The following is a 27,694-nucleotide window of genomic DNA, read 5'->3' as shown; positions in this document are numbered from 1 at the left end:
GACTAACTCATGCTCATTAGACAAAAAAAGAGAGAGAGACAGATTTGCAGATGGAAAGTTGCTTTTTAAGCATGCTGGATGATCTGTTAAGAGCTAGACTGTGGAAAGGGGCATGTTCTCTCATTATATGCCTGTTACTTTTACTCTTCTTTAATTAACACTAGTGTTTCTTGCAAACCGGAATTCTGCAAGATTCCCGTTTCCTCACTGATGAGGCTAGTAGTGAGCTGCCGCTTTAAAACCAACAGTTTTTGTCTTGAGAAAGGAAAGAAGTTGGAGAGGGATTTGCCGAAGTTAAATGCAGATCAGTAGTTATTTCCAGAAGTATCAGGGTATCTACAAAGCTCAGAAAATAATACTTTTATTCCTAGTTACACAGCATCAGGAGCAGCATCAAAAAATCAGTAAGCACGTTTTGATCCAGGAATGTCCCATTTCAGGGAACTAGCACAGTCTAAATTTTGCTTCAGGTTTAAACCTGAGCAGTCCCATTGATGTTAACAGAGTGACTCCTGAACAACTAGTATCAGCTAAATCAGACCTTGCCCTTGTAAATTTGAGTCCACATGACTGAAGAACCTTAAATGGCATCTTGACAATATGCAATTGCAATGAGAAGTTACTTCTTGCCAGGCATTTGAAGCCAGCTTCTTCCTGTGTCACGCATGTCCCACCTTCATCTGAATTTCATGAAGCAATGCTCTGCCCTCAGCTGTCCTGTAAATGAAAAGCAAATCCAGGTTTATAGCAGGCTGGTGTATCTCCAGGTGTCAGTAAGAGAGGACTGTGGATGTTCTTGTGCAACATACCTTTTCTATGAGAAAACTGGTTAGACCAGATGGGCAGGCAGGGCTGTTAGCGGAAAGGGGAAGCAAGTGCTCTAGTACATGAAAGGGTTCTGCAAGGAATACACGATCTTCTGCATCCGTTTAGCTGGGGATGAAGAGTCTTTGGCTGAAATTGCAGCAAGAGAGAAATGAGGTTCGACATTAGAAAAAGCTTAATGATAGGAACGACAAGAAAGCGATGGTCTACAGAATTTCCATCGTTTTCAGGCTCCAAAACAAGGTTAAGCAGCCATTCGTCAGGAGCACCTCAGGAGTCATTGATCCCGCATGGGAGCTTTGAGGCTGGCTCTCCACAGCTCTGCTCTGTTTAAAGCACGCATGCAAGAGGGAGAAAAGAGGAGGAATGGTGTAGTGTGATAAATTGTTCTGTAAATCACAGACTAGAAGCCTGAAAAAGCGTTTGGAAGACACAGTTTAAATGCATCATGTTTAAAGTGAATAACGTGAAGCCGATAAAAGAGCACACCTAAGAATTGGGGGGAGGAGAGAGGGAGGGCTCTAGCTTTGGAAGAGAGTGAAAGGAAGATACAAGTGGCAGGAAAGAAACTGCAAAGGCAGCTTGCAGAGGACAACTGTGTCAGGAGACCCACAGGTTGGTGGAAAAAAAATCTGTTTGGAGTTTTGTTCCATCTGTTCTCCTGCAGCAGGGAGCCTAAAAGTAGGGAAGAGTTAAGATTGAAACAATGATTTGAAGTTTAAAAACAAAACAGAGGAGAAGGGGGTGGCATAGCTGCGGTTTGTTGCGCCCATTGTGTGTTATCTAGGGCACCATCCGTGCTGCACGTCAATGATGCCCCGTTACCAGCAGCGAGTGCCACATGAGGCCACCCCTGGTGCCCAGGGCAAAGACCCTGTGAGCAAGCACCCAGGGTGACCAAATCTAGACATCCACACAGAGGCTGTTCTATGAAAGTATTTTCTTGCAAAGGAGGTGGAGAATGGCAATTGCTCAAAGAACCAAGATTTCACAACTCTGAAACCACCCGTCCCAGCACCAGCAGTCCTGATGCCTGCTGGATTGTGATTATTTTTAACAGTACATTTAAGTGAGAACTCTGAAACTGTGCATGTTCCTCAGCTCCCGGGAGGTTTGTACCATGTGGGTCCGTTGCGTGAACAACTTTTCTGTAGGCACTTTTATGTGGTGGCCACTGAACTCGGTGGGAACCCAGATCTGCATCACCTTTATTTTAAAAGATAATGTCAAGCATGCAATCGTAAGTCAAACAACAGGAGAATAAGTGCTTCAGTTGTGGAAGACTAGAATTCAAAATACCATGTTGGTGACCTTGAAAACTCTCAAACAAAAAAGTATACTTTTTTTTTATTTTTAATTTGCTATACGATGTGTCCCATAAGAGCTGAGGCATTTAGGCTGCGCTCTGCCCGCAGGCCCACACAGTTCATCCCTAAAGGGGATGAGGTTTATGGGAAAGTCTTGGCAGCAAGTTGGAAAACTGCTGTTGACACACTCCTCACCGCTTTGTTTAGAGGTGTAACGGCATTTCCCCAACATTTCCAGAAATACCTCCTTCTCCAGAGAGAGCAAGGGGGCTCAGGCAAGGGCGGCTGAGGGCAGGCAAGGAGGGATCTGTGGCACAGCTGCAATTGATCTTTCTGGTTTGTTTCTGTGGAACTAATTAAATGGATTAATTGCAGGCATTTTTTTTCTGGAAATGCCTTCCCCAGTGCTGTTGTAATGGTGTGGTCTTGAAAAAAGAGCAAGATTTTATCTGTGCAGTAACTGGATTGAAGGTAGTAGTTTACAAGGCAGGATTTTGAATGAATATTTTTTAAATATTCACATGTTTTAGTTAGGCTCCATTAAAAACTGGTTTGTAGGTGCTGAGAAATAGTATGCCATGAGGGGTATGGGGTTTCTGATAAGCAGAGCAGTAGAGGATGCCAGGCACCCTGGCTTCTCCTACGCGTCTGTTAGGTCTTTTGTAAGCTATTCTACAGGAAACTTTTATACAGCTTTAAAATTCTCGAACTCTGGCTTTTAAAGCTATGATGGGTATTTTAAAAGATAAACAAATTTCACAAATGCTTTTTCTGGAATTAAATCACTTTTAAAAAGGCTATTTCTTAAGAAGGATGTATTCTTTTTCTGTTCCCTTTCTTAGCTCAAAGAAACAATTTATTAACTCCTGGTTTGAGCTGCTGCTAGTTTATAACTGTTCTATAATATTCTTAGTATGTAAGAGTATGTGTTAAAGTGTGTACAGGTATCTCTGGAGTCGATTCACTCTCATAAATTGGTAGGTTCAGAGCTAGAGGAATGTCTCGGACAAACTGTCAATGAAATATCCTATAATACAAGTAGATGTACCCGGAGGGAACAGTATACCTCTACTGTGAAACTGTGAATTAACCACAGCAACCAGATAAATTATATTTTTTCTCTCTCCTTGTAACCATAAAATACAGCTATTGAAGGGCCCTGTGCTGTCCCGAGTCCCACAGCAGCATTTGGGCTATCATTAGCACTCGCTATTTCACAGCAGGATGTGGTCTGAGTGTAAAATTATAGGGTAAGAATATTAAATCAATTCAGTAATCTTAACTGCTTGGATAAATACTAGGAATCGGCAGCCTAATAAAACAGTGACAAGCAGGGGTGGGCTTTATTTTACTTTTCTTAAAACCTGTGCAATTTGGGAAAAGCAACTCCTTGGAATGCACAACACATGTTGTGCTGCTATTACAAATGTTGCAACCATGTGAATTCATTCAGTTTATTGCAGAACACTGAGTTTGTTTGTTTAAAATAAAACAGTTCCTCTATTGCTATGAACAGCGTGTATTTTACTCTATGGACTTAGAGGTTAAAATCCATTTGAGTTTTAACTTTTAAGCTGAAACAGGCGTAGGTGTCTTGCCTGGTTCTTCATTGGTGGGCTCTTTCATGTTTTGGAAATCCCGTCATTTCCAAAATAGAACAAAACCGTTCTGCAGTCCTGAGTAATGTGCTCTAGGCAATCCTGCTTTAGCAGGGAAGTTGGACTAGGGGATCTCTAGAGGTCCCTTCCAACTCTGACAATTCCGTGATTCCGTGAAATAGCCTACAGAGTGACATTTATAAAGTAATAGAAATAAGCCCAATTTGAATTTTGTTTTCCTTCTGATCAAATTATCAGTTAAATGGATATATTTCCATGCAAGTGATTCACTCTCTAAAACCGTTTTTTAACCACCATCAGAAAGTTTCCAGTGAGTGCTGGTAAAATTCCTCATGTTTTGTAGCAGCACGAGCTTATCTCGTTCACCCCCATGTCAAATATGCTTTAAGCCGCTACGGATTGAGGCATATTCTGTCATGCCACAGGTTGGGCTCAGGGCTACGATGCTGAATCTCTGCAGACGGGGGCTTGTCCAAGTCATGTATAAGGGGACGTCTTTCCTTTTGCACAGGCGTGAGGCTGGTGATGCAGGTGCTCCTCAGCTGGAGCAAATCCCTCGCTAGCAGGGGACAGAGATAAGGCATGGAGTTTACCCCTGCTGAAGGATATTTGGCATAAGTGTGGGTTTTGAATGGGAGTCAGAGAATATCCCTCTGCGAGGCAGGCAGAGGGAGTGCATCTCCCAAACTCGTCACGGGAAATTACATCTGCCAACCTCACCGTTTATTAGGAGCTGAGCGGTTCATCAGAGAAGAGGATTTTATGCTGTTAGAGAAGGGATCAAAGTAAACTGGCCTGCGAGCCTTCCAGCAGCTTTTCAGTGTTTCTTAAGGTATTTATTTCCCCAAGCCGGTTCCACTGATGCTGAGAGGAGGAGTGTGGAGGGATGGGCACCGCAAGGGCAGGGGATGGTGAGCTGGGACCAGGGAGAGGCTCTGCCCCTGCAGTGCCAGGCTGTGCTCCTGGCAGTGGTGGTGCAGATGAAGATGGCAGCAGCTGAACAGTGCTGGGGGCATGGAGGATTTCCAGCCACTTCATAACTCAAAATTATGATTATTTACTCTGGATTCTTACAAGTTCCCTAAATTTCACTGTTCATTGGTAATAGCAAATGGTATTACAGACATGAAATGAAAGCTGTGAAGATGCAGTCCTCGTACCTGTCATTTTTTTGACTTTTTTTTTTTTTTAATAAAAGCCTAGGACATAAGTGTACCAGAATGGTTAGTCTCTTCCCGTTCATGCAGCTCCTTATTTTTGAAGCATTCAGGGTGCTATTTCAATCAGGGAGTAAATGGGTTTGCTTTGCAGTTTGCTTTTCAGAGCCTGCAAATGCTGGTTTTGTGAGTTAAGGCTGAATCTAGGCTTCTTTATCCACAGAACAAACATTTACACAACAGCAAAAAAAGATTCTCCTGGCCTTGATATCATTACAGGCTTCATATTCATTTGAATGCACTATTTTTCACCACTTTCCTCACTGTTATAGGTACAAACAAGCCTCTTAACCTAAAAGGGCTTTTCCTGCAATCTGTTTATTCTTCAGCAAGCTTTTCTGTAGGCTTTGCATAACAGAAGTTGTGGTCGTGTTTTCTGCTAATGCCTTGTCTCCCTACATCTATGTACTTGTCCTGTGCCCTTGTTCTGTCTAATTTTGGGGACGAAGGAGGGAGAGATTAACAGCCTATGAAACATCAAGGACATTTTCTTGCTTTACATCTTCTAGAATTACTCTGAACGTGCTTTGTGATATTTAGGTGTGTATACACTTTATATTTACCAATAATAATTCCTTCTTAGACAAAATTCTAATAATAAAGTCAATCTAATGATAAATACTTAATTAAGTAACACCATTTACATGCACAAATCACCGTAATTTGGCTTGGGTGATATTTAATACTGAATCTACCTGTGCAAAGCAATTGTTTCTTTGTGGAGATCAAACCTAAAGAATGAAAAGATTTTTAAAATAATTTGAGAACAGAAAATACTCTCTTTTTTTCCCCTACTGTGGAAATAAAGTTTCTGCTTTCCAAAGGAAAATACAGCAATTAGGAAATTTGCAAATGGAAATTAGCTTGTGTTGGTCTTCGTCTTTATTTATGTCATTAAATGAAGTCTTTAATTAGCATATATATTATTCATGTTTCAATATAATTCATTTTATAAGTCTGAGTTCAAATATAAAAATCAAAATGGGCTTGATGCACCCTATTGTTCACATGCAAAGCAGCTAACATCGATGTAAAGATATGAGGTGAATTGAAACATTCATATTTCATAAGGATGCAGTCTACATTTTCTGAAATTATGGCTTGAACTCTTATTTTTAACTTTTCCTCATTTGCATACATATTAGTCCCTGTTTAAATGATGTGTTAATTCTATTCATTAGACTTCAGTGAATGCTTCTAACTCTCCTGATAATCAAGCATAGGTCCCTGGAAAGCAAATTATGGACTTTCATGTTGCAAAACCCGTTGTAAACGTGACATTTATCACTGCAAAGCCAACTCATGTGGAGCACGGCTGCAGTCAGGAGGGCAGAACCCCTTTTCTTATGCTTATGGTAATGATTGTCATCTGTGAATAAGGACCTGGCACCAGGTCCCCGATGTCTCTTCAGAAATGATTGGGCACTTCACAACCACACCACCCTCTTGATAGTAAAGATGCCAATTCAGCTCTTTGGGGGAGAAAGAGCAACTTCACTCCCATCCTCACACAAACAAATTCAAGAAAATGGGCGATCAAGAATCTATTCCACATAACGTGGTGATGGAGATGAGAATTTTGGGACCTACAAGCGCTCTGCAGCTCTCTGGAGTGTATTTGGGCTGTCGAAGCAGGTTTGGCTTTGCTGCTGTCCAGAATGCATTTGTGCTTCAAAATCTCCAAAACAGCAGTCCTGAAAGCAAAAGCATGAAGGTGACAGCACTGCAATAGGAGTCCTTTCTCTGGGTCTCTGAGCCAGATCCAGTAGCAAAGGTGGGAACTATCTGTGGAAAGAAAATGGGCAACAAAATACTATTGGAGTTAGGTGTCTGCCATTGCATATTGATTTGCCAGGCTGTGACAATTCATCTTTTTAATTCTAGGTATAAAAGCATTGTTATCCCAGTGGTAAACCCGAGGTGATAATTTCGCACGGTTTTATGTTGATGGGGCGAGCCCTGAGTGGTGCCACACAGGGAGTTGCCATGTGTGCTCTGATTAGTAAAAAAATTGATGGGAAGAAGAAAGATTCTTATGCCATCACTGCAAGAAAATGCTTGACATCTTTAAAGGCCCATAAGTTTAGTTTCCACCTGGTTTTTTGCAGCCTGGGCCTTTTCAAAAGCAATGCTGATGGGCTGTAGGGAATTAATTTAGCTCTTTGTGGTAGCGGAAGGTTAGAGTTCAACATCACTGTTTTTGTTATCCACAGAGCTACATGGAACGAGTTCCCTGTTGTATAGTTTAAAGAAATAGGTGGAGACTACTAGAAAGAGACCTGTTGTCCCTGCAGTACAGTTTTATTCGAGGTGCATGGAATAAGAGAGCCAAAGAGAAGAAATCACAGTATTTGATATACATTCTCAGCAGCTGCTTCATCTCACCGTGTCTGAATGTGTAATCTCGCTCTCAGGAGCTTTCTGCATGAGAAGCAGCTGGGCGCTTCTGAACATACAAGGGATGCTCCATTTCACCAGCTTTTCTGATAATCCAGGCTGCAGCTCAGCCTGGGGGGAAATGGAAAGTCTGTGCTTTATTGCGGCTCTGAGATTTCAGTGGGTTGCAGTGTTGTCTTCAAATCTCTTGCAGGTTTGAGCTTGCACTTGGATGTCTTCTCTTCCCTTAGCAATGCTTCCTTGTACTGAAAGTGTGCAAGAGAATCCCTGTGCTTTATACCAGCTTTTTAGAAACACTTAAACCGTCTGCAGCCCTCTCCTCCTTCACTCCTTGGATGGCAAGTGTGGGGTCCCATTGATTTCCACACTCTCAAGCTGGGACAGGCTGTGCAAATTCCCTGTGTGCTGAGTCCAGAAAAGGATGCTGAAGAAAAGGGGCTTTAAACCAACCCTAGCCCAGGGTTTAAGTTTATCCATGGGTCTCCGTTTGTTTTTTTGAAGCCTGGAAAGTAGACAGCTCAGCTCATGGGGGAATGAGGCAGCGGATGAGCGTTCCCCTTCCATGACTCCTTCCAGCATCTTTTTTCCTTGATGCGCCAGAGAGCAACTCCCCACCCCAGAGAGAGATGTGTTGGCAATCCCTCACTCCTCTTTTTTTTTTTTTTTTTCTGGTGACTGGATTAACTTTAACATTCTTATTGCTCTCTGCCAACCTTATTGTATTGACTCAGCTTTCTGCGAAGGAGTTAAATTCATATGAGTTGGGTGTTTTCTGTTACAGCTCATGTTCTGTTTTGACCTTCTTGGCTTCACATATTTTCCCCTTTAAAGTTACTAGCTGTATCTGAGATCTTAACATCAGTGGGCCGCTTTGTGGAAATAAATATTAATGAGATGGCTGCTGATAGCATCGTATGGGTAGAAACAAATGCTTTTATAATAAATGGAATTTAATATTAATTGAGTGGTTTGGAGTTAAAGCAGGATAGAAAGTGACAAGCTCGTGGCACAGCAAACTGCCCTTTGCAAGAATCTGATTAGAAGAGTGAGCAGCGAATTGTAAGCAAACTTGCTATAATCACACGGGGGCAATACAAGAGTGGAGCATAATTTGGAGCCTGGGACCTGTCCCCTTGAATGTCTCATAATTTCCATGAATCAACATTTAGTTACTATGTGGAGCCAAGTTTGCATTCTTCAGCTCTTTCCTGGCAGTGCCGCATCCCATTGCTCCCTCCGAACCGGAGAGAGACAGTATGTTTTGCAATAAAAGGGCACATCAATTAGATGCACTGTGTTCTGCTACACGTCTGTCAGAGAGAAGTGACTCATTTGTTAGCCTGCTGAAATTACTTTGCATTGAAAATCTTGTGCTGATGTTAAAGGGTTTTGCCTGATCTCTTGAAGCTGTTACCTTTGCCGTTTCCTCAATGAGAATGATCAATAGTTGTTCCCTTTCCAAAGTGCAGTGTTCGTTCAGGACATGGGAAAATAGATGATTTGCTGAGATGCGCCATAGATAAATGGTTAAATGCTGCCTGGAGTAACCAAATGCAATTGTCACAGATATATCTCTTGTCCGAAAGAGTGATGTAAAGTGGTTCACTGGGGAATTGTTCAAAAATAGTTTAAATATTACATATCATTTTCATCTGGCAGGTGGAGTTGCAGAAGCTGCTCCAGCGAGAGGTTGTTTGTGGCATTTCAGATAACCTGAATATTGTGTGGAATGGGCTTAGCGAGCCCTTGAAAGGAGGGTGCAGGATGTCAAGTGAGGGTGCAGGAGCAGTAAAGACCCAAGCACAGCATCTGGGAAGTTGGGGCGGTGCTTCCAGGCTGATGGGAAAGCATGTGGAGAAACAACAAAACAAAACAAAACCAACAAGGAGCAAGTCAGTTTATCTGTTCTGTCAAAATGGCTACAATCAGCCAGGAGGCAAATGAATAAATGGATCAACAAGGATTTCACACTTGTGTGTTCTCGACAGGAAATCACAGATCTGAAACCAAATGTCTGGGACAAAACTACCAGAAATAGTGGCAAAATACTCTGCTGTTTAGTCTGCATTTTAAACATTTTTAGCTCACAAAGCTCCTTGAATTCCTTAAAATACTGGAATAAACCAGGAACTTGTTACTACAGTTCCCAGTAGAGATGGAAATAGCTGTGGTGGGTCTGACAGCAGGACCCCGGGCTTTGCTGGAATCTCCCTTTGCCTGTGAACCCAAACGTGTCTTGCCATGATGATTGCTGCTGTCTTTTCTGCTCCTCAGCTCTCTAATTGCTGCACTAATGGTAGCAAAAGCACCACCAAAGATCTCATCAGAACATGGAAATTAAATGCATAGATACAGCAGGAGGAAAATGAATTGCTAGAGGTGTCAGCGCTGCACAGTTCACCCAGGAGCAGACGTCTCCTGCGTTCCTCGAGGACAGCATGTCTGCCTGGGCAGCCATGTCCCTTCATGAGCTGTAAAAGAAAAGCAGAATACTGAGCCAAGAGCTTGTGTTTCATTTCCGTGTGTGCTTCTGAGCCGGCGCCTGACGGATCCAGGCGCATTTCTTCATACAGTAAGAAGCGTTTATGGGTTTTCGCTAAGATGCAAACTGCAATTCTTGTGGGCTTTTTTCTCCTTTTCCCCAGTCCCACATTTATCAACAGTGAAAGGTTATAAAGAGCTTAATAAAAGCTAGATTAAAGCTTTGGAAATAGTGCAAATAAAGAGAAGAGTCTATAAATAGAAAACATATTAAACTGTATCTGGTGTTAGGGGGTCTAATAATTAACATAGGTTGACTGAATTTCTCCTGTTTCACTTATCTGCAATGAACTTTTATCTTGAATCAAAATGTTCTCCTCGCTGTGATTAGTTTTGTTATTAGATGTTTCTACACACTGATTAAGACAACAGGAAAGCAATAGATTATTTGCCCGAGTGTATACTTAGAGAAACAGAGTTTGTCATGAGGATGAAAGCAGTTTCTAATTTTCAGAATAATTTTGACAGATTTCTTAAAGGCAAAGTAACGTCTGTTACTTTATGATTTTTCAATTTTTGACTAATAAATAATTGAGTGACTGCTAATAGACTTTATGGTAACTTTTCTGATACGCCCTCATACTTTGAGTCCTTTTTGTGCAATAAATGCGTGCTTCCTTGACACTAAAATTCAAGGAGCTTTGAATGAGTTGTAGCCTGAAACTTCGAAGATGTCCTTTTCTTAAAAAATATTTTGAAAAGGGAACTCTTCCTCACTTCATTCCAAGTTCATTTCAGAATCATCCTTCTAGTCCCCTTTGCCTTATGGTGTAGTGGACTCTACCTCTGTTACTTGCTTATAATATTTCTAGAATTTTTATTATGGCTTATTTGGTCTGTGGAGATGGTAATTTGAAACATAGAATGTTTTCTTTTCTATGCTTCTTTATTATGCCTAAGTATGCTTAATACTGCTTACTGGGTTTTGATATTAATTAGATTTTTCTTATAGTATTATCTTGGGATTTGTTTGCTATTATTGCTATGGTTGATGCTATTTTTTTTTTTAGAAACATTCTTGCAGAGAATACTGCACTATTTAATGCAAATGCTACTGGATGGATGCTGCTGATGCAGGGACATTTCATTCTGATGTATTAATTGATGTTGGGTCTATTGTGTTTAGGGAAGGGAGCCCAGTGGATATGTTCACACCACACCAATTGGCTATTTAACCAGAAGACCACTTCAGCAAATACATCTTGCTTCTCTGTACTGTACTGTACTCTGCCCAAGGTACTTAGCCCAGCAGATAAGGAGTACTGGAGCGGGCAGAGCTGGCACTAACATGCCTGCATCTCTCCTGGCACCTGGGATAGGTCACTGGGGTCTGACTCGGGTATTTTTACCCGAGTTAGAGATGTATTCAGCAAACCACAGCAGAATGCACAGCACGGTATTTCTCAGCGGTTTGGTTCAGGGGATGGCAGTTTATTGTCTCTGATATTTGTATTTCCTTGTCACATTTGTTAACCTTTGAATGCAAGAAACTCATTAAAGCAATTCCTCAGACACGCATACTCCAGGCTTCCCCAGAGCTCTCAAGTTGCTACCACATTAGTATCAGCGACAGCAAGAAGCGAATCTCCAAATGAGTTGATTGATAGCGAGATTAATGATCCTCAAGACTTCTGTCCAGGTTTATTATTTGGCGGCTTACAAATCTTTGCTTTCAGGGAGATGGGTGGGGAAGGAGGACCAGCTGGCTGCCACCCGGTCTGTCTGTATTAGCATGATGAGGTGACGTACGTAGCCCTGTCAAAGCACTAAGCATTAAGTAGTGTATTTTCAGTGTTCTCATTATCTGCCAGGTACTCAATAATTTGCTTCTCTGCTCTTGGTGCCAGCTGCTCTTTTGTTTTCCTTTGTGCTCTGCTTCCAAAGGTATCTTTTTGTGCCATTTCTAATTGTGTTCTAAAGAGGGTTAGCAGAGAGACCATAAAAAATTGTAAGTAGCTTTTTTTTTTTTTTTAAATCGCCAATGAAAAAAGCCCACCCTCTAAATACACAGTGATGAAGACAGAAAGGAAATAATCACACTTCAAATAGTTTATCCCGGCCCCAAATAAGCTAAACATGAAATACATCCAGCAGTGTTGGGAAATCTTCCTAGTTCTCCCATGCAGCTTTAGTCCAGGTGCACGTGGACATGTCTGATGAGAAAGAGGGAGCTTCCCATTGAGTATTTTATTATATTTAACAAACTGGCATTTCTTCCTGAAGATGGGCAGGTCCATCAAAACAGAGGAAAAAACTGTGCCTAAATTTGTAGCACATTTTTGTATTAATGTTTAGGTCCCAGGCTGTGGCTTGGGATAAGTAAAATAATTGTCAATTGAATATCCTGATCTCCCATTCGGAGGAAGGAAAGAATATTTTTTGCAAAGGGACGAGCAGGGCTCTTTTATTTTGAAAGTAATTAGATGGGAGTAATTAGGGAAATTTAGGTGAATGTTCCAAAGGGAGACACAGTTTCTCCTGTCCTCTGTTAGGTGGGACAATTTCTGTACTGTTTTTCTTATAACACAATTTCAGTCCAGAGGAATTACACTTTGCATTTAAAAGTACCTGTATTTTAATCTCACAGTTTGTCACCCTGTTTTTATTCTTTCCTTTTCTTGAGATTCGTCCCAAAGGGAATTCATGTCCTGAAATGATAATATCAAGTATGCCCAATTTTGAGTTCTTAGAGGTGCTACTAAAAGCTCCTCTCTAGTAAGAGGCAATCTTCATTGATTGCTGCAGTTCTTGTGATTACAGAACAACTCTTCACTTGGTTAAATTTAGCTTCCTTCTGTGAGGAAGTTTTAGGCTCCTTTTTAATATTACATGATGTTTAGGGCATTGGAAGAACACATTTTATAGGAACTGCCTAAGGTATTATTTGATTGGAAAAGGCATGCCTTTGTTTTCCTCTGTGATTTTCTAGTCTTTGTTATGAGCATTGCATTAAATAAATAGTTGGCTCAAGGGGAGGAAAATGAATATGTCAGGCTTCCCTTTGGTTTTTAAAACCATGCCTAATTTTTAAACCATTTTAAGGTACCACCTATAGGTTTCTCTACCCCATTTTTGCCTGAAGACGTTAAAGTGGTAATGCATATAACCAGGGAGCTTGTTCTCTTGAAGTAGAAAATACTGATGAGTAAACCCATTCAGTCATCTGTAAAATTGCTGAGTGTATCCAACACAGCTGTTGTGAGTATTGATTAAAGCAGGAGGGGAAGGTCTGGTGCTGCTAGCCCTGTCAGAGGTCACCAAGAGAGTAATTAGCTACCAAGTGTTACAGGGCCAAGTGTCATCACAAATAAGGTTTCACCATCGCCTTCGCTGTTCTCCAGGGGCACCAGAAAGATGGGACAAGGAAGCATGGAAAATGTTTGCACTGAGTTAAACTAAGATTTATCCACTTACAATTTGCAGTTAAAGAGCTTTCTAAGTGCATTTCTGCATTGGCCACCTGGGCACTTTCTGGTCACCCAGCTGATGAAGGGGGCAGGACTGGAAAGCAGCTCATCTTGGTGTGTGTTGTCATTTCTTAACTGTTTAATTATTTGAATACCCTTCTAAAAATTATTATTTCTTGTATAATGTCTGAGTTCAATACCATATGTGATGTAAATGGGTTGTCTAGTCTCTGGTGCAAGATAGAATCTCAGAGGATTGGGAGAAGAGGATTTTTAATTTTGTGGAGAGCTGTGTAGTCAGCTGGCAAATTTAGGCCATAAATATTAAATTAGCTGTCTTTCTGTGTCAAAAATCCCTAGTCCCGTTTGTAGATTAGTTTTTCAGATGGACAATTTTACCAGTGGTGTGTTCTTCATCACAAATACTATCCCAAAGTTTTGTTCACCTTTTTTTTTTTTCCGTCTGCCTTTTCCCAGCGTTTTTCCCATCTTTATTTCTCTATGATGTGGTTGTGAGCATGTGTGGTTGGACTGGTGATTAGCGTTTGGATCCTTTTAGCTTTTGTGGGACTGTGTGAGTGTGCAACAACTCACTAGTGTGAAAAAGCATTTCTCCTTGCCCAGAGGAAGTCCCCTGAAAAGGGACAGTATACTTTTCACCGTTCTGTCTAGGAAAGGATGCCAAGGACTTTGGCACACTGTGAACTCCTGAAACCTATCCATGTACTGTCTAGACCAGTATCCCGTTATCACATCTGTGCGACGCTTAACACTGCTCAAGAAGATTACAGGCAGAAATTGCTTTGTGGGGAGAAGGCGAATCGTCTTTGGGAGGGATATGCGGGAGAATCAGCATTATATTGTAGGGAAATTTTCCTCCTTTTTCAGCTTTCCTTTATTCTCTTGGGTTTTATGCATTTCTGCTTTGTATATCCTCCCGTAGCTCAAGTTCAGTCAGCCTTTGCTGCCTTACCACTCCAGCGTAACATAGGTTCTTTTATAACTTGGCTGTTGAATTCTGATCATTAAGCATTAAGACCTGGGAAGGAAAATAATTGTAGAAAATTGGGGCAATATAATCCATTTTTTGGCCAAAAAAGGAGTAAATGCAGATGCCCCTCTGATACAATGAACATAATATCACTGTTCCATGCTGGTCACTTATTCATATTCATAAGATCAGTGTTTTTCATGTGGTTTTCTCTTCTCTTTTTCTTCTTAACGCTTGAGTCAGTTTTATTGCTCATAAAAATCAGTGACTGATGACCCCAGCTAGAGCAGTGCAGACTGCAGACAGCTGTTGTCCAGGCTCCCATCCACTGCTCTGCTGGTGACATGGTCGTGATTTGCAGCACTTCTGTTGTTCCGTAGTCTGCGGCTCTTTCCTGAGGAGTCATTGCCAATTCTGACAGTGACAAATACTTGCCAAGGAATAGTGAAGCTAGTTTAAAGTGCAGAGCCATGTGTTACCAGTACACTTGACTGCATACATACTCTGTTTTTAGTGCCAGCAGAAGCCAATCTTAATTGTGTCTCCTGGAAAACATGCAAAACAGTTCAATGAGAATCTGAGGCATCTTTTCTTCTATTGAAAGTGGGAATGAATGTGCAGAGGTAGTGAAAGGGATCGTTTCCTGTCTTTGGATCCTTGTTTGGGAGTTATTTGCAGACCCTCCCGTGATGGAGGAGCATGGTGAATGAATGCCTATACCCAGGTTGCATTTGATGAAGACTAAGCCACATCCTGGCTTAGAGGTCCCTTGCAGATTCTGGTTTGACTCCTGTTCAACACATCTTGCCTGTTCTGCCCACCAGCTAAGGACTGTGTGTGAAAGTAGGGTGGCTGCAAGGACTACTGGCCTCTTCGTTAATAAATGTACATTCTGCAGAGCTCCTGTCAGTTGGAGGCTGTTTCTGGAGGAAGGGTACCCAGAAGACAAGCTTTGCCCTGCTCTGACAGTAGTGAATAGGCCTCCAGGACCCTTTCAAACCATCTGCCTCTGAATTGGTCATGCTTTAGGAGGTAATGACCCAAAAAGAGAGTAGTTGCAAGGAACTGGGAGCCGAGTGCTCCTAGATGCTGTTACAGAAGTTAAGTAGTATAAATCTGGCTAGCCTTGGAGAGGGAATACAGGCTGCTTCAGCCAACAGAAATGCCTGCAAGAAGGAGCAGGTCCCTAGTGAACAAGGGAGCAATGAATGTGCCAGTCGCTTCAGCATGTGAGGCAGGACATGGCTCTTGGGTGTCCTCAGAAAGTGAAGCGTTCCCCTTCGATTTTTCTCCTGCGTTCAGCCCGTGTCCTGGTGGCTTCAGCCAGCCGCTGCAGAGGCTGTCCCTTGCCCCTCGCAATAATCCCTTGCTCCTTCTCTCCCTGCCTCAGCCGCTCCAGAGCAGCACAGATCCCTCGCATGTCAGCACAAATCAGGGGATGCTGCCCGCGTGAGACGGAGAGCAGAGGAATAAAGGCCAAACGCTGCCCTTGGATCTATTCCCAGTTCTCCCATCGACTGCAGCGCTCACTGTGTGTTTGTATTGGAGGCGGTATTAACTAAACACTAAGGCCCTATCTTCTATATGAAAATAAAATGCTTTCAGGCCATTATGTGATCTGGTTCTCCCTCTTGCTTTTAGATGAGTATAAAGGAGAAGCTGCTTGAGGTTTATTAACTAATAACCAAGGAAACCTGTTTTTAGTGTCAAAATCTCATGAGGCATCTCTTCTTCTACAGAAGCTAATCTGGTATTTTGCTCAGCGGAGATGGAACAAGCATTTAACCCAGCTAATCAGGACCATCTCTTGGCATATTTTTATGTGTGCAGCTTGATAATAAGGTGCTGCTGCTCTGGACTTTGCATCCTGTTAGTTTGCTTTAATAACCCGCTGCCGGTATCTCTGCAAAAAGATTCTGGGCAGGGGGATGCTCTCGCTCGTGTCAGCTTTGCATTCCAGACCCTGCCTCTGCTCCTTCTCCGGGGAGAAGCTAATCTCGAAGTGTTTTACTTTCTGCATTTTGGTCCATATGTGACAACTGTGTGTCTGATCACCACAATCTCGCACAGTTATTGTACCCCAGGGAAAGGGAGCCAAAAAAACATATGGGGCTAGAGAAAACGGTGTGCTTCACTGCACACAGGCGTATTTCAGAGACAACAGACTCTTTGGTGGGCTCTCCGAAATACTGTGGGAGTGAAATCAAGGCTGTGATTTGCTTTTGCTTAGAATTATTCTAAAAATAGTGTTTCAGTTAAGATTTTAATAATCATTTATGCCATTGACAAGTCCCAGTTGCTCATTCACTAAAGGCTGCTTCTGTCAGAAAATTTTCTTTTTTTTTTTTTTTTTTCTACTGACGGTGTTGGTTTCCTGAGTAAATGGGCACACAGGTGCAAGCACCTGCACATGTACACACTCTGGGGTTAAAAGTTACAGGCTGAAGTGCTCATGTGAAAACAGCTGTAGACTTGCACCTTGTCTAGCCCTGCATCCACTCCACCTCTCTCCGTGGCTGCTTCTCCAGTGACTCGAAACAAGCCATTTTCTGCTCTTATCCTTTTCCTTTACCCAGCCCTCCCCATATACACACGCAGATTTACTGCAGCCTCTTGTAGCCTTAGCAACTGCTGCCACTTAAGGTTTGTACACTGAGGGAAAGGCAATGGGTAGGCGAAATTCTAGGGAGAGAAAGGAGCATCCTGAAGTGGGAAGAAGGCAGATACTAAATTCTTGGAAATGCCTTTCAGTAGCCTTGATCCAGCTATCAGTATTTATTACTACAAACTAGACATGAGTTTGCAAAAGGCTCTTTTTGGGCCCAGGCATTTCCTCACCCAGCCAGTCTCAGGCTGGAAAATGGATATTATCCAAACTGGGGGCCTGGAGGCATCTCCCCAGTGCTCTGAGACACCCAGACCGAGAGGTGCAAGAGTGGGAAACAGACCCAGTAATCAGAACTTGCTGGAAAATTCATCCAGTGGTTTTGTGGAACCTATCGTGAAAGGTCTTTTAAAGATCAATGCACTTTATCCTGCTCTCAGTTTCGAGCTTGCGTAGTCCCATCAGTGCTGCCTTCTGCTGTCACTGGCAGCCCCTGAGACATGAAGGGAGTCACCAGGACAGGGATGTGATGGCCTGTGCACAGCGAGCACAGCTGTAGAGGCTAAACTTGGAATACTTACAGCAATTATGAGCAAGTTAAAAATGAAAAGAGTTTGAGAGGCATGTCTTTACCTGATGTGCCAGAATTCAGTATGGTAAAGTAATAAGTACTCTGTATTATATATGTATATACGTCAGACAAGAGCGTATTTTAGCATGACGTTTGTGACTTGAGAAAACCTTTAGTCAAATTCCATGGTGACTGCCTTTTTAAAACAGCTACAGAAAGTCATCCAGGAATAAATAAAGAATTGTTAATGACATTAATGATTGCAGAAAACTTTACTCTGTGAAATATTCATTTAGTACATTGTTATTCCAGCATTGTGCTCAGCAGAGATATGCTGGACTGGGTATTCAGCTATCACCATCGTGGGCCTTACAATATCAGGCAATGTGATTATCCAACACAATTACATGTTTTGAGGCTATTAAGCAAAAGCTATCTTATGGCTGCATAAAAACCCATAATGCCAGCCTATCACAGCCTCTCAGAGTATAAAATAACAAATTACAAAAAATAATTGCTGTTCTTAAGTATCATCAGCTTAAAAATATCCTGTAAATCCCTACGTAAAGGTCTGTCTTTTTATGAAACACCTTCTTAAGGCCTTCATTACCAGGAGAAGCCGTTCAAGGATTTTTGTAGTATTGACTCAAGGGAAAGAGCCCCAAATACATCAAAATCAGGAACATTTTGCCTGTTTCATATTCATAGTTTCTTCTTTATGTGCGACTGATTTATTCTGCTGCGTGCCCCCAGGGTGTGCATTGTCCAAAATAAAGGCTGCCAAAAAAAAAATGAGGAAAGGGAGCAAGTATGGTGCGGGGAGTTCAGCCGATGTTTTTAAATGCTGTGAGACTATTGCACGTCTTGCATCCTCATGTGTGAATTCACCTTATGGTGTTTCTTAACAAAAGCATGCTCCCTAAAATAAATAACTTCAGCACAATGCAAGACAGCGTGCCTGAAAATAGAAAGCTGCTCCGAGACAATTACTCCATGCTGTGAAATCCGCTCTCTTCTGCTTCTGTATTGTCTTAAGTTGTACTTGTGCTGCCATCGCATGTGTTTGCGTTATAAAGCGCTGGGACGGTGCGGTAGAAAGTACAAATGCATAGAATGCAAGTGCCCTTGATTATTTTAGTTTCTGGTTTTGCCTCAGACAGTGGTTTGATTTTCAGTGACTTTTTTTTGCTCTCTGGATGTTGAAAACAAAGGGAGCAGAAATGGCTTTGACGAGTGTCAGCGAAGCCGGCTCTGCGGAGCGGGCTCTCCGTGGAGAGCACAATGCCCGAATTACAGAGAAGCAGACTGCGAGGCAGAAACTTTCTAAGCCAGTATGTGCAAATAGGTTTCAGCAAGGGAACCCGCAACTTGACAAAAGGCACCGCTCACCAGGCCGCCCGCAAACTTTGCCCAGGTGTTGAGGAGCAGTTCATTAAGGGCTGCAATGAGGGGGATCTTTCTGCAATGGGAAGCTATTGTTAAGAGCCCCGACAGATGAGAGCAGACCCTTCTCCTGCCACAATAGCTGCTCACACCAAGCAAGACTCATTAAATATTCAGTTCCAGCCTCAAGCAGCTCATTAAGTCAGCAATGAGCAGTGACGCTGGTGTTGGAAAACCCTGCCTCAGTTAACATCACCATGCAGAGGCTCCTCGGATCTCTTGATGTTATTCTGCTCAGTACCTTTTCTGTGATGACCAGCTTGTGCTCTCTGCTTTGCTTTAAATACAGGTAAAAAAGAGTCAGGTGGATTTAAGTTCTCCTATGCTTTATAGGCCTTTTCAGAGATGAGTCCTGGGGCCCAAGCTAAGTGTCTATTGCGTTTTTCTGTACCAGCATGTGTAATACAAGTTTGCAGGAGGAGGATGGGATGAGGGTTATATGGCTTTAGTGTTAAAAAACAAACAAACAAAAAACTGTGATGTTTGAAGGGTAACTTTCATAGCGGAACATCATGATACGCAGCAGTTACAGATGCTGTATTACTGTCTGTTGGCTGTTACGCAGCAGAAACTTTTACAGTAAGTGTATTTTCCCTGGAAATATTAGTGTCTTAGGTGGATTTTGGCTTGAACTGTGTGCTGAATATGTTTCTTGTGTGAAAAGTTTCTTTCTGAGTGATGTATTTGAAATCTGTTTTGCAACCACTAACTTTTGTGAGTATAATTTCATATTCAATAGTACTTAGCAATAATGTACAGAGGCATTTATGATGGGTGGATGTCAGATGTCAATGAATTAGAACACACTAGAATCTGGAATTAGGATTGTTATTACGGAAAATGCACAAACTTTTTCATGCATCGATGTTTTAAAACTATAATGTCTGAAAGTATGGAGCAGAAATGGAACAGAAATGGAGAAGCAGAACACGTCCAAAAGTTTTTGGCTGTTTTTTTCAGAGGATAATTTTTCACACCCTGAATCTATTTTTCTTCTTTTTCCTTTAACAGAAAGTGTTTCCAGACTGCCCATTTCTATGTGGAGGACAGCAGTTCCCCCCGTGTGGTCCCCAATGAAAGTATTCCCATTATACCTATTCCAGGTAAGAACAGGCTTAATCTCCTGTGTTTGTGCTACTTGGAGTCTGTTTTAATTACATAAAGAAGGTTATGCTTGTGATAAATCATGGGGGTTTGGTAGAAATTTGTTGTATCAGTGGTGCTTCGTTTAATTTAAGGTGCTTTGCAATGAGGCTCTGAATGCCAATGCTGTATTTTTCCATAGGCACCTCTCCCACATTACTTTAATAGAAATCTCAGAATAACCTTTGTAAAATGTCAAAAACATGAGCGACACTTCTTAAAAACACTAAGGCATTGCATCCAGGGTGAAACCAGCTGCTCCATCAGGGCAGGTTGTGGATGAGGCATATGCAGCTCCACTGCTCTCTCGAGACTGGGGGACTTGCCCCCCACTGTCAGCGTGTCCAGAGGTGGGATTTGCTGGGTCTCGGGGAGAAAAGCAAGACACAAAGATAAGCAAACAGTCTCAAGTGAAGTCCAAAGCCATCTGTTAATTTGGTATTAATCAAGTTACCAAAGGTCAAATTCTCCTCTCAGCTATACTGAGAGCGAAGCTGGAAGCAGAGTTTAGCGCTATACTCTCTTCATGAGGCATTTCCCCTGGGAATTATTAAGAGCAGGATCCAGCTCCCTTTAAGCCGTGATGACAGAGAGCAGCTTGGTGTTATAGTGGCCTTTGCAGCCACTGCCTTGTTTGATGTTGCTCAGTTTCACAGGCAGAATTAAGATACTGAAAATGTTGTATTGACCTCAGTCTGTCAAACACTTGTACTTGTTACTTCAAGGTGTTTTAAGTTTCCTTGTCATATTTGGTAATTTGTGTCATCGGTCTAGGATTCAATCTGCAGCTAATTAGATTCATTTTACCAAAAAAACAATCAAAGCCATCTCTGAGACACTGAAGAAACGCGTGTCCTAGAAAAGTGAAAGAATCCAGCTACATTTTCCTTGATTTTCTTCAGTAGACGTGTAACTCCTTTCTAGAAAGACTCTTTCAAAGTACCCATGGGAACTAATATGAAAGGTTAGCTATTACATTGCTGCAGAAAATGTTAGGCAGTTTGCCTTGCACTCTGATGCTGTGCCACTGAAAATAAAAGAAAACTTGCTGTTATCTCCTCTCCTTTCTGTGGGAGACTAAGATGCGTGTCCTTTCCACCTCACTTCCTCAGCAAGGAGCCACCCTTCTTCTCTTTCTCCTTTAGGGTAACAGGAGATGGGAGGTTTTAGTCATAGATCACCTGCAATGAGTTTTCACAAAAGAATCTAAACAGAGAGCTTCATTTTTCCTACTCTAAAACCAGGAGGAGCACTTTGCTGTTGGGGCTGCTTTTGGTGGTCAGTCCCACCATGCCCGCTCTCATGTGATACCTCCTTAGAGGTCATGAGGAAGGGGAGGGTGGGCTCACCCAGGGGATTATGAGGAAAAGGCAATGGGAGGAGAGAAATTCTCCCCTGAGAGAAGTCTCTTTGGCCAATGTATAGTTATTTTACTGTAATTGAGACAATTTTTTCTTAGATAAAGAAACCAGCAGAAAGCTCCATCTTTTCATGCTGTGGTCTGTGTTGTAGAGACAGTGGTTCTTCCCTGTTTCACAGGGATGTTTTGATGATCAGTCCTTTAAAGACTGGACAGCATTCGTATAAATTGCAATATAGGCTGAGGAAGTTCCATTAAAACTGTGCAGGTGGTAGGTACCATAAGACCAGCACATGCATCACCAACGCTTCTCCAGCAGCCATTCTAGCACGTAACAAGTGACTGAGAACAGCAGAACATTGCCTTTTGGGGACATCATCCCATAACTAGAGCAAGCCGAGCTGTTGGACCACAGCAGCTTTGGGACTGACATGATGCTACCGACACTGCAGTGCACACTGTGGTCCTCTCAGGCTTGATAAAGCCGAGAAAGTGCTGCTCACCCCTGATAATGGGCACTGCAGATTAAGGCATCTGCTGAGCAAGTGCTGCAATTCACCTTGAGAAGCTTTGTAGTTAAAAATCTGCAAGGACCGCTGATGAGCTCTAGGGCACATAAAGAACTGGGCCTTAGACAAAGGTTTAGTCTAGTTGGATGCAAAGGTGAATCCAGCCCTCAAATTCCCAATCTAATGACAAGATTTTTGTGGTTATAATGGACATTTAGACACCTGCATACAGACATCCAAATGGAAGTGCCTTAATCTGAAGCTGAATCATGCCCAGAATGTTTTAAGAGAGAATGAATTTATGAAGATCTTGGCACTGACAATAAAGCAATTCAGGCCACCAAAAGCCAAATCACCCTCTGGAAATGCCTCTCTGTGTGTGTATTAACTATTACCTGTAGAGGGAGTCCATAATGAGGCTCAAAGTTAGTAGAGATAAATTCCAGCTCTGTTGGCTTTTTCCAAAGATGTGAGATACTGCCTAGAAAGATCTTGAAGCTCTCCTAAACGTTTTCCTTGTTTGGAGTTGTAGAAGAGGCCTTTTGCCCCATATACCTGTTGCTAAATGACAGTCTTCTCTGACATCAGCTGCTGCCCCCACACAGGCAGCCCACTGAAATTCCTTAAAAACATTAAATGACAAAATTCTGCTTTGAACTGATTGCAACTGATGAAATGATGAGCCTCTGAACTTTTCCCCTGGAAGCTGCCAGAGGGTGTGAGAAACTCTTACTTGCTGTGTTGATCCTAGAAGCAAAATATAAGTGGCATTTTCACAGAAGCAAGTTTTTCAAAGTAACCTTGTTATCTCGTGAAACCCTATCCTTACAAAAGAAGGAACCATGCATCTACCTCCTACAATTCAATGGACCAACTTCTACTCTCAATTACACGCAAGCCACCGCACTGATGGCAATTTAGAGCCGTGTGTCTAAAGATGTTTAGCAGATTTGCCAGGGCCCATCTACAGCATGCGGTGAGCTGCCGGTCGGAGGAAGCTGAGCAGGTTTGGGTTGGCTGGTCCTGGCCCAGGTGTGGGGTGGCTCTGCCAGGTGTCTGGGAGCCAGGCACAGCGATGTCCTGACACAGCTCGAGAGGCTTCAGAAGCGGCACTGGTGCCTCCACATGCCACCGCTCTGCTCCACGGTGTGTTGGCACGCTCAGAGGTAGCTTTTGTGTTTATTTCTGCACCACATTCTGCTCTTGTTTAGGCAAGCCCTCTGTTTTCTCAGGTCTATGAGCTCTAAAATCAGTCTGCCAGCTACCTGCAATAGGCACATAGTACAACTTTTAGGTCCAAAATCTTCTTGTAAAGGAATGATTTTACCCATTTTCCATTTCACTTCCCATGGCGTACATGCTTAATTATTGTGCATGAAGCCACATCACCCATAGGCGTGTGCCTATCCGTGCAAATTTGCTCTGAGACCCAAATCATTATCATTATTCATAATTATCTGCACTGCTTGATCTAGAGAAACGCAGGACAAAGGAGATATCATTAACTGAGTCACCCACTGGATATTACAAGTGAGGTATAAATCTAAACTCGCATAAGCCTTGCGCTTGACAGTAATGCATCTGTAATCAACAGCAGATTTCTGAAACTCCCCTGCCATTCAGCCCAACAAAATTATTTCTCCATATCTTCTCTCTTTGCCTCCACACTCAGTTAATTTTGGCCACGTCCGTATCATCTTTGTCTGGATCTCTTTACTATATCATTTGGTCTTGGCAAGATCTCTTTGTCAGCAAACCAGCTCCTGTTCCTGCTTGGGTTTGGTTTTTTATTTTCCATAGCTGGGTCGGTATCTAGTTACAACATTTTTGGACTTGCTCCTTTTTGGTAGAGTTGGATAAGTAAGAACAACGGCAGCATTGTAGCTGCAGACCTGCAAAACAAAATGGATCCCTTCTCAGTTTTTCTTTCTTCTCATGGCAAGACCTGCTCCACAACAGCAGTGCCAAAGTGCCCCTCTGTGCAAATGAGATGATATCAAATAGTGGAACTAGCACAAATTCCACTTCTACCCTCCTCCTCTTCTCCTTTGTTTCATAGCTTTCCTGCTCTTGGGGGGTGCATTGTTCTGCATCTTGCTGTGGCTTTACTGGTTCCTTGCCCAGCCCACAGGCACAATGGACACTGTGGCACTGATGTCAGCAGGACTTGTGAGATCAGCAGACACAGTTGAGGCTTAACCCCATGGCAAAACTCAAAACTCTGTGTAGTCTTGACCAAAGTCCAGAGAAACATGGCTCATAAAGAACACAATGGCTGGCCAATGCAGCTGATTCATTTAGCATATTATTCCAGATGTCTTTCACCAATTTCAGTGTAAGCAAAATTTCACTGAATTTCACTGAATTTTTTTAGAGTTGGAAGGGACCATAAAGATCATCTAGTCCAACTCCCCTGCCGAAGCAGGATTGCTTAGAGAATGCTACTCAGGACTGCATCCAGGCGGGTCTTGAAAATCTCCAAAGAAGGGGACTCCACAACCTCCCTGGGCAGCCTGTTCCAGGGCTCTGTCACCCTCACCATGAAGAAATTCTTTCTCATATTCGAGTGGAACCTCCTATGTTCCAACCTGTGCCCGTTGCCCCTCGTCCTGTCACTGGGGACTACTGAAAAGAGTCTGGCTCCCTCCTCCTTCAACCCACCCTTGAGATACTTATAGGCATTAATAAGGTCTCCCCTCAGCCTTCTCTTCTCCAGACTAAAGAGTCCCAGCTCTCTCAGCCTTTCTTCATAAGGGAGATGCTCCAATCCCTTAATCATCTTTGTTGCCCTTCGCTGGACTCTTTCCAGTAGTTCCCTATCCCTCTTGAATTGGGGAGCTCAGAACTGGATGCAATACTCCAGTTGTGGCCTCACCGGTGCAGAATAGAGGGGGAGAATGACTTCCCTCGACCTACTAGCCACACTCTTCCCTATGCAGCCCAGGATTCCGTTGGCCTTCCTGGCCACAAGAGCACATTGCTTGCTCATTGTCATTTTGCTGTCTACCAGGACTCCCAGATCTTTCTCTTCGGAGCTTGGCTCCAGCAGGTCTCAGATGTGATGCTGTGTCTAGACTACAAGACTAAGGAGCATTTCCCAGTTCTTGGATCAAGGTGTATGCAGTTTTAGGCTTAAATGGCAGTTAATTAAAATTTTTTAACTAGTACTGGAGTTTTTGAACAGTGTATTTAAACTAAGTCATGGCAGAATCTGATGGAGAAACATTCTCATGCTTCTTCCAGCGTGGGTGCATGAGCTCAGGAAATAGTGGAGTAGCCAAGTACATTGCAGTGAGAAGGTGTCTTGACCATTTCATGCAGTTATGCGAGGGTGTGAAGACCAGTACAGCCATGATCCTCCTTCATTTCCCTCTGTCTTCTCATGGTTACAAGAAGGAGTCCCGTCAAGTGTCCATCTTATTAACTCTTAGCTTCTGTTAAATCCCTGCAGAATTTTGAAACCTTCTTCCTTATTCCTTCAATAAACATGGTTGCCTTGAACCTTTCCTGATGAACGTCAGAGGTTAGACTTACTGTGTTTTTTACAAGCTCAGTTCATGCACTTCTTGTATCTTCCGGTAGCATCTACTCTGGGACAAACCGTTTCTATTAAGAGATTTTAACAAGGGGTTGACAAGGAAACTTCAGGTTCTCAGCATAGGCTTGGTATCTTACTGTTTTCTGCTAAGATGTAGCTGTCTCAAGTTGCATCCCAAGAGCTAAAGAGAACACCAGGACACGTCTGTGGCCACTACAGTGACAGTGTACTGAGCACAGTGACCCTCTGTGCTAGAGACTGGCGAGGTTCAGGAAAAAGTGCTAACTGCAGCTGAGGACTTAGTTCTCAAGGGCATGAAGCTCTTCACTGAGCACAGAGGTAGTGATCTTCATCTGTTTAAGACTTTATTTGCGCTTTCTGCTCCCTGCGGATTTATGTTCCAGCACCATATTGTGAATTGTACCTATCTTCAGCTTCAATTAAATTCGTGAATGCAATATTGCAAACAGAGCCATCCTCTGAAGCCAAGAAAATATCAAGGTATTTCAGGGAACATCCACCTTCCTTTTTTATCTGCTACCAACCCTGCTCCTGCAGCACACTGAAGAATTTATGGTTTGATATCTAATCATGATGCTTGTCATGGAAGCTTCAGGAGTTGGCTAAATCACCTGAAAACATGTTTTCACGGTGGCTATGTGAAATGTGGACAGAGCCTTTTCTGAGGGCCATCACACTGGGCTGCGGAGAGCCCTGGAGTTGAACCTTCATATGCTTAAATGTAAGGCATGTATGTAATTGATGGCACGACTGGGACCTGAGGATGGCAATGTGTGAGATGAAAATTGTGTTCCTTAGCAGGCAATACCAAATAAGATCATGTTTAATGTCTGTGCTAAGGGAAAATTCACATTATTTCATTCTCTTGGACTGAAATTGGTTTTTTGCTTAAAGGGAAGAAGTATATTGCTATTACGTTTATAATTAATGATAACCTAATCTAAGATTTGTACAAGCAGATTTAAACTGAGCTCTTATTTTGACACGTATAAAATTTTATCATTAACATCTTTATATTCCTGACTGACACATGGCTAATAGCATTGTGGTAGATTAAATCTTGAAGCGAGAGAGATGAATGTAGCTACAATATTACACAGGTGATTTTTCATATTCTGCTTTTTCATGTGTCTCCCCTTTATCAGAAACCTGCCCTTGTGTTCATTTGACTTGATTATAACAAATAGATAGCAATTATCTTGCTGGAAGGACTTCTGTGTTTCTCTCTCAACATGCCCACCTATCCAGGGCTCTCAAATGTATTCAAAGTGTTTTCCGTGCCTTTTCATATTGAAAGGTATTTTTTATTAAAAACTGTACATCATAAACACATGAATACAAAACTGTGAGCGTTAGTGAGGAATAGTGTCCCCAATAATCAACTCTTAGTAATTTATTATTTATCTTAATTTAATTTAATTTATAATTTGTCTTAATTACTGAGATCAATAACTTCAGGAGGATGCCAGCCTTAAAGGGTTTCCGCAGGTAGTTTGAGCTCACAGAAAGAAACCTACAGTATTGCCTTTTTAGTATTTATGCAGATATGGTCTCCACAGAAGGCAAACTCCTTCTTAGTACTAAGGATTTTTTAATGGCTTTGTTTTATTATAAATTAATTGATATTCATGTTACACAAATAAAACTGTTCTTCTACTTCTGGCCATTTTTTATACAGCAAGCGGTGTGATCAGTCACAAAAATTAATTTTTCCAAATGAAACACAATGGCTTCAGTTGTGTTCTTATTTTAAATAGTTAAGCAAGGAAAACCAGCATACTGCAGAATTAAAGGCTCTGTCTATTTAAGTGCATACAATTCAAATGCATTAAGTCTAAAATGGCTTGAATAAAACTGGGCACTGCCCTTTTTTATGTGCGGAATTACTTGTGGAGTCCAGTATCTGCATGAGCTAAGGCAGGATCTGGCTGTGGAACGTCCTGCTCAAACATTTCAGATTCAATCATGGCCAAAATTTGAGGTGCATGTGAAACTTCTGACCCCTGTCAGTGTGTGCGCTTTGGAGTATACACTCAATCTGTAGGTTTAGAGATTTTTGTCTAAGCTTCTCTGTAGAGGTGAACACCTGACCTGAGTGGAGTTGATAGGGGTTTTTCAGTAATCTCTACTGGGGCAAAAATTTACCCAAGGGTGTACTATTAATCCTTGCAATATTCATTGTGGTCAGCTGCCCTTCTAG

The 27,694-nt window shown here is 42.2% G+C and overlaps 1 protein-coding gene across 1 annotated transcript in view; it reads left to right on the top strand.

The window, feature by feature from the left end:
• The window catches only part of PTPRG (protein tyrosine phosphatase receptor type G), a 415,686-nt gene that overhangs the window by 354,475 nt on the left and 33,517 nt on the right, over positions 1-27,694 (top strand). Inside the window, exon 14 of the mRNA XM_074151513.1 lies at positions 19,935-20,026. Coding sequence (XP_074007614.1) covers positions 19,935-20,026 — 92 coding nt within the window. The remainder of the gene's footprint in view (positions 1-19,934; positions 20,027-27,694) is intronic.

This window comes from Numenius arquata, chromosome 8 (genome assembly GCF_964106895.1).
Source record: "Numenius arquata chromosome 8, bNumArq3.hap1.1, whole genome shotgun sequence".
Taxonomy (NCBI): Eukaryota; Metazoa; Chordata; class Aves; order Charadriiformes; family Scolopacidae; genus Numenius; species Numenius arquata.
The sequence above is the reverse complement of the archived record's forward strand: the minus strand, read 5'-3'. Positions and strand labels throughout refer to the sequence as shown.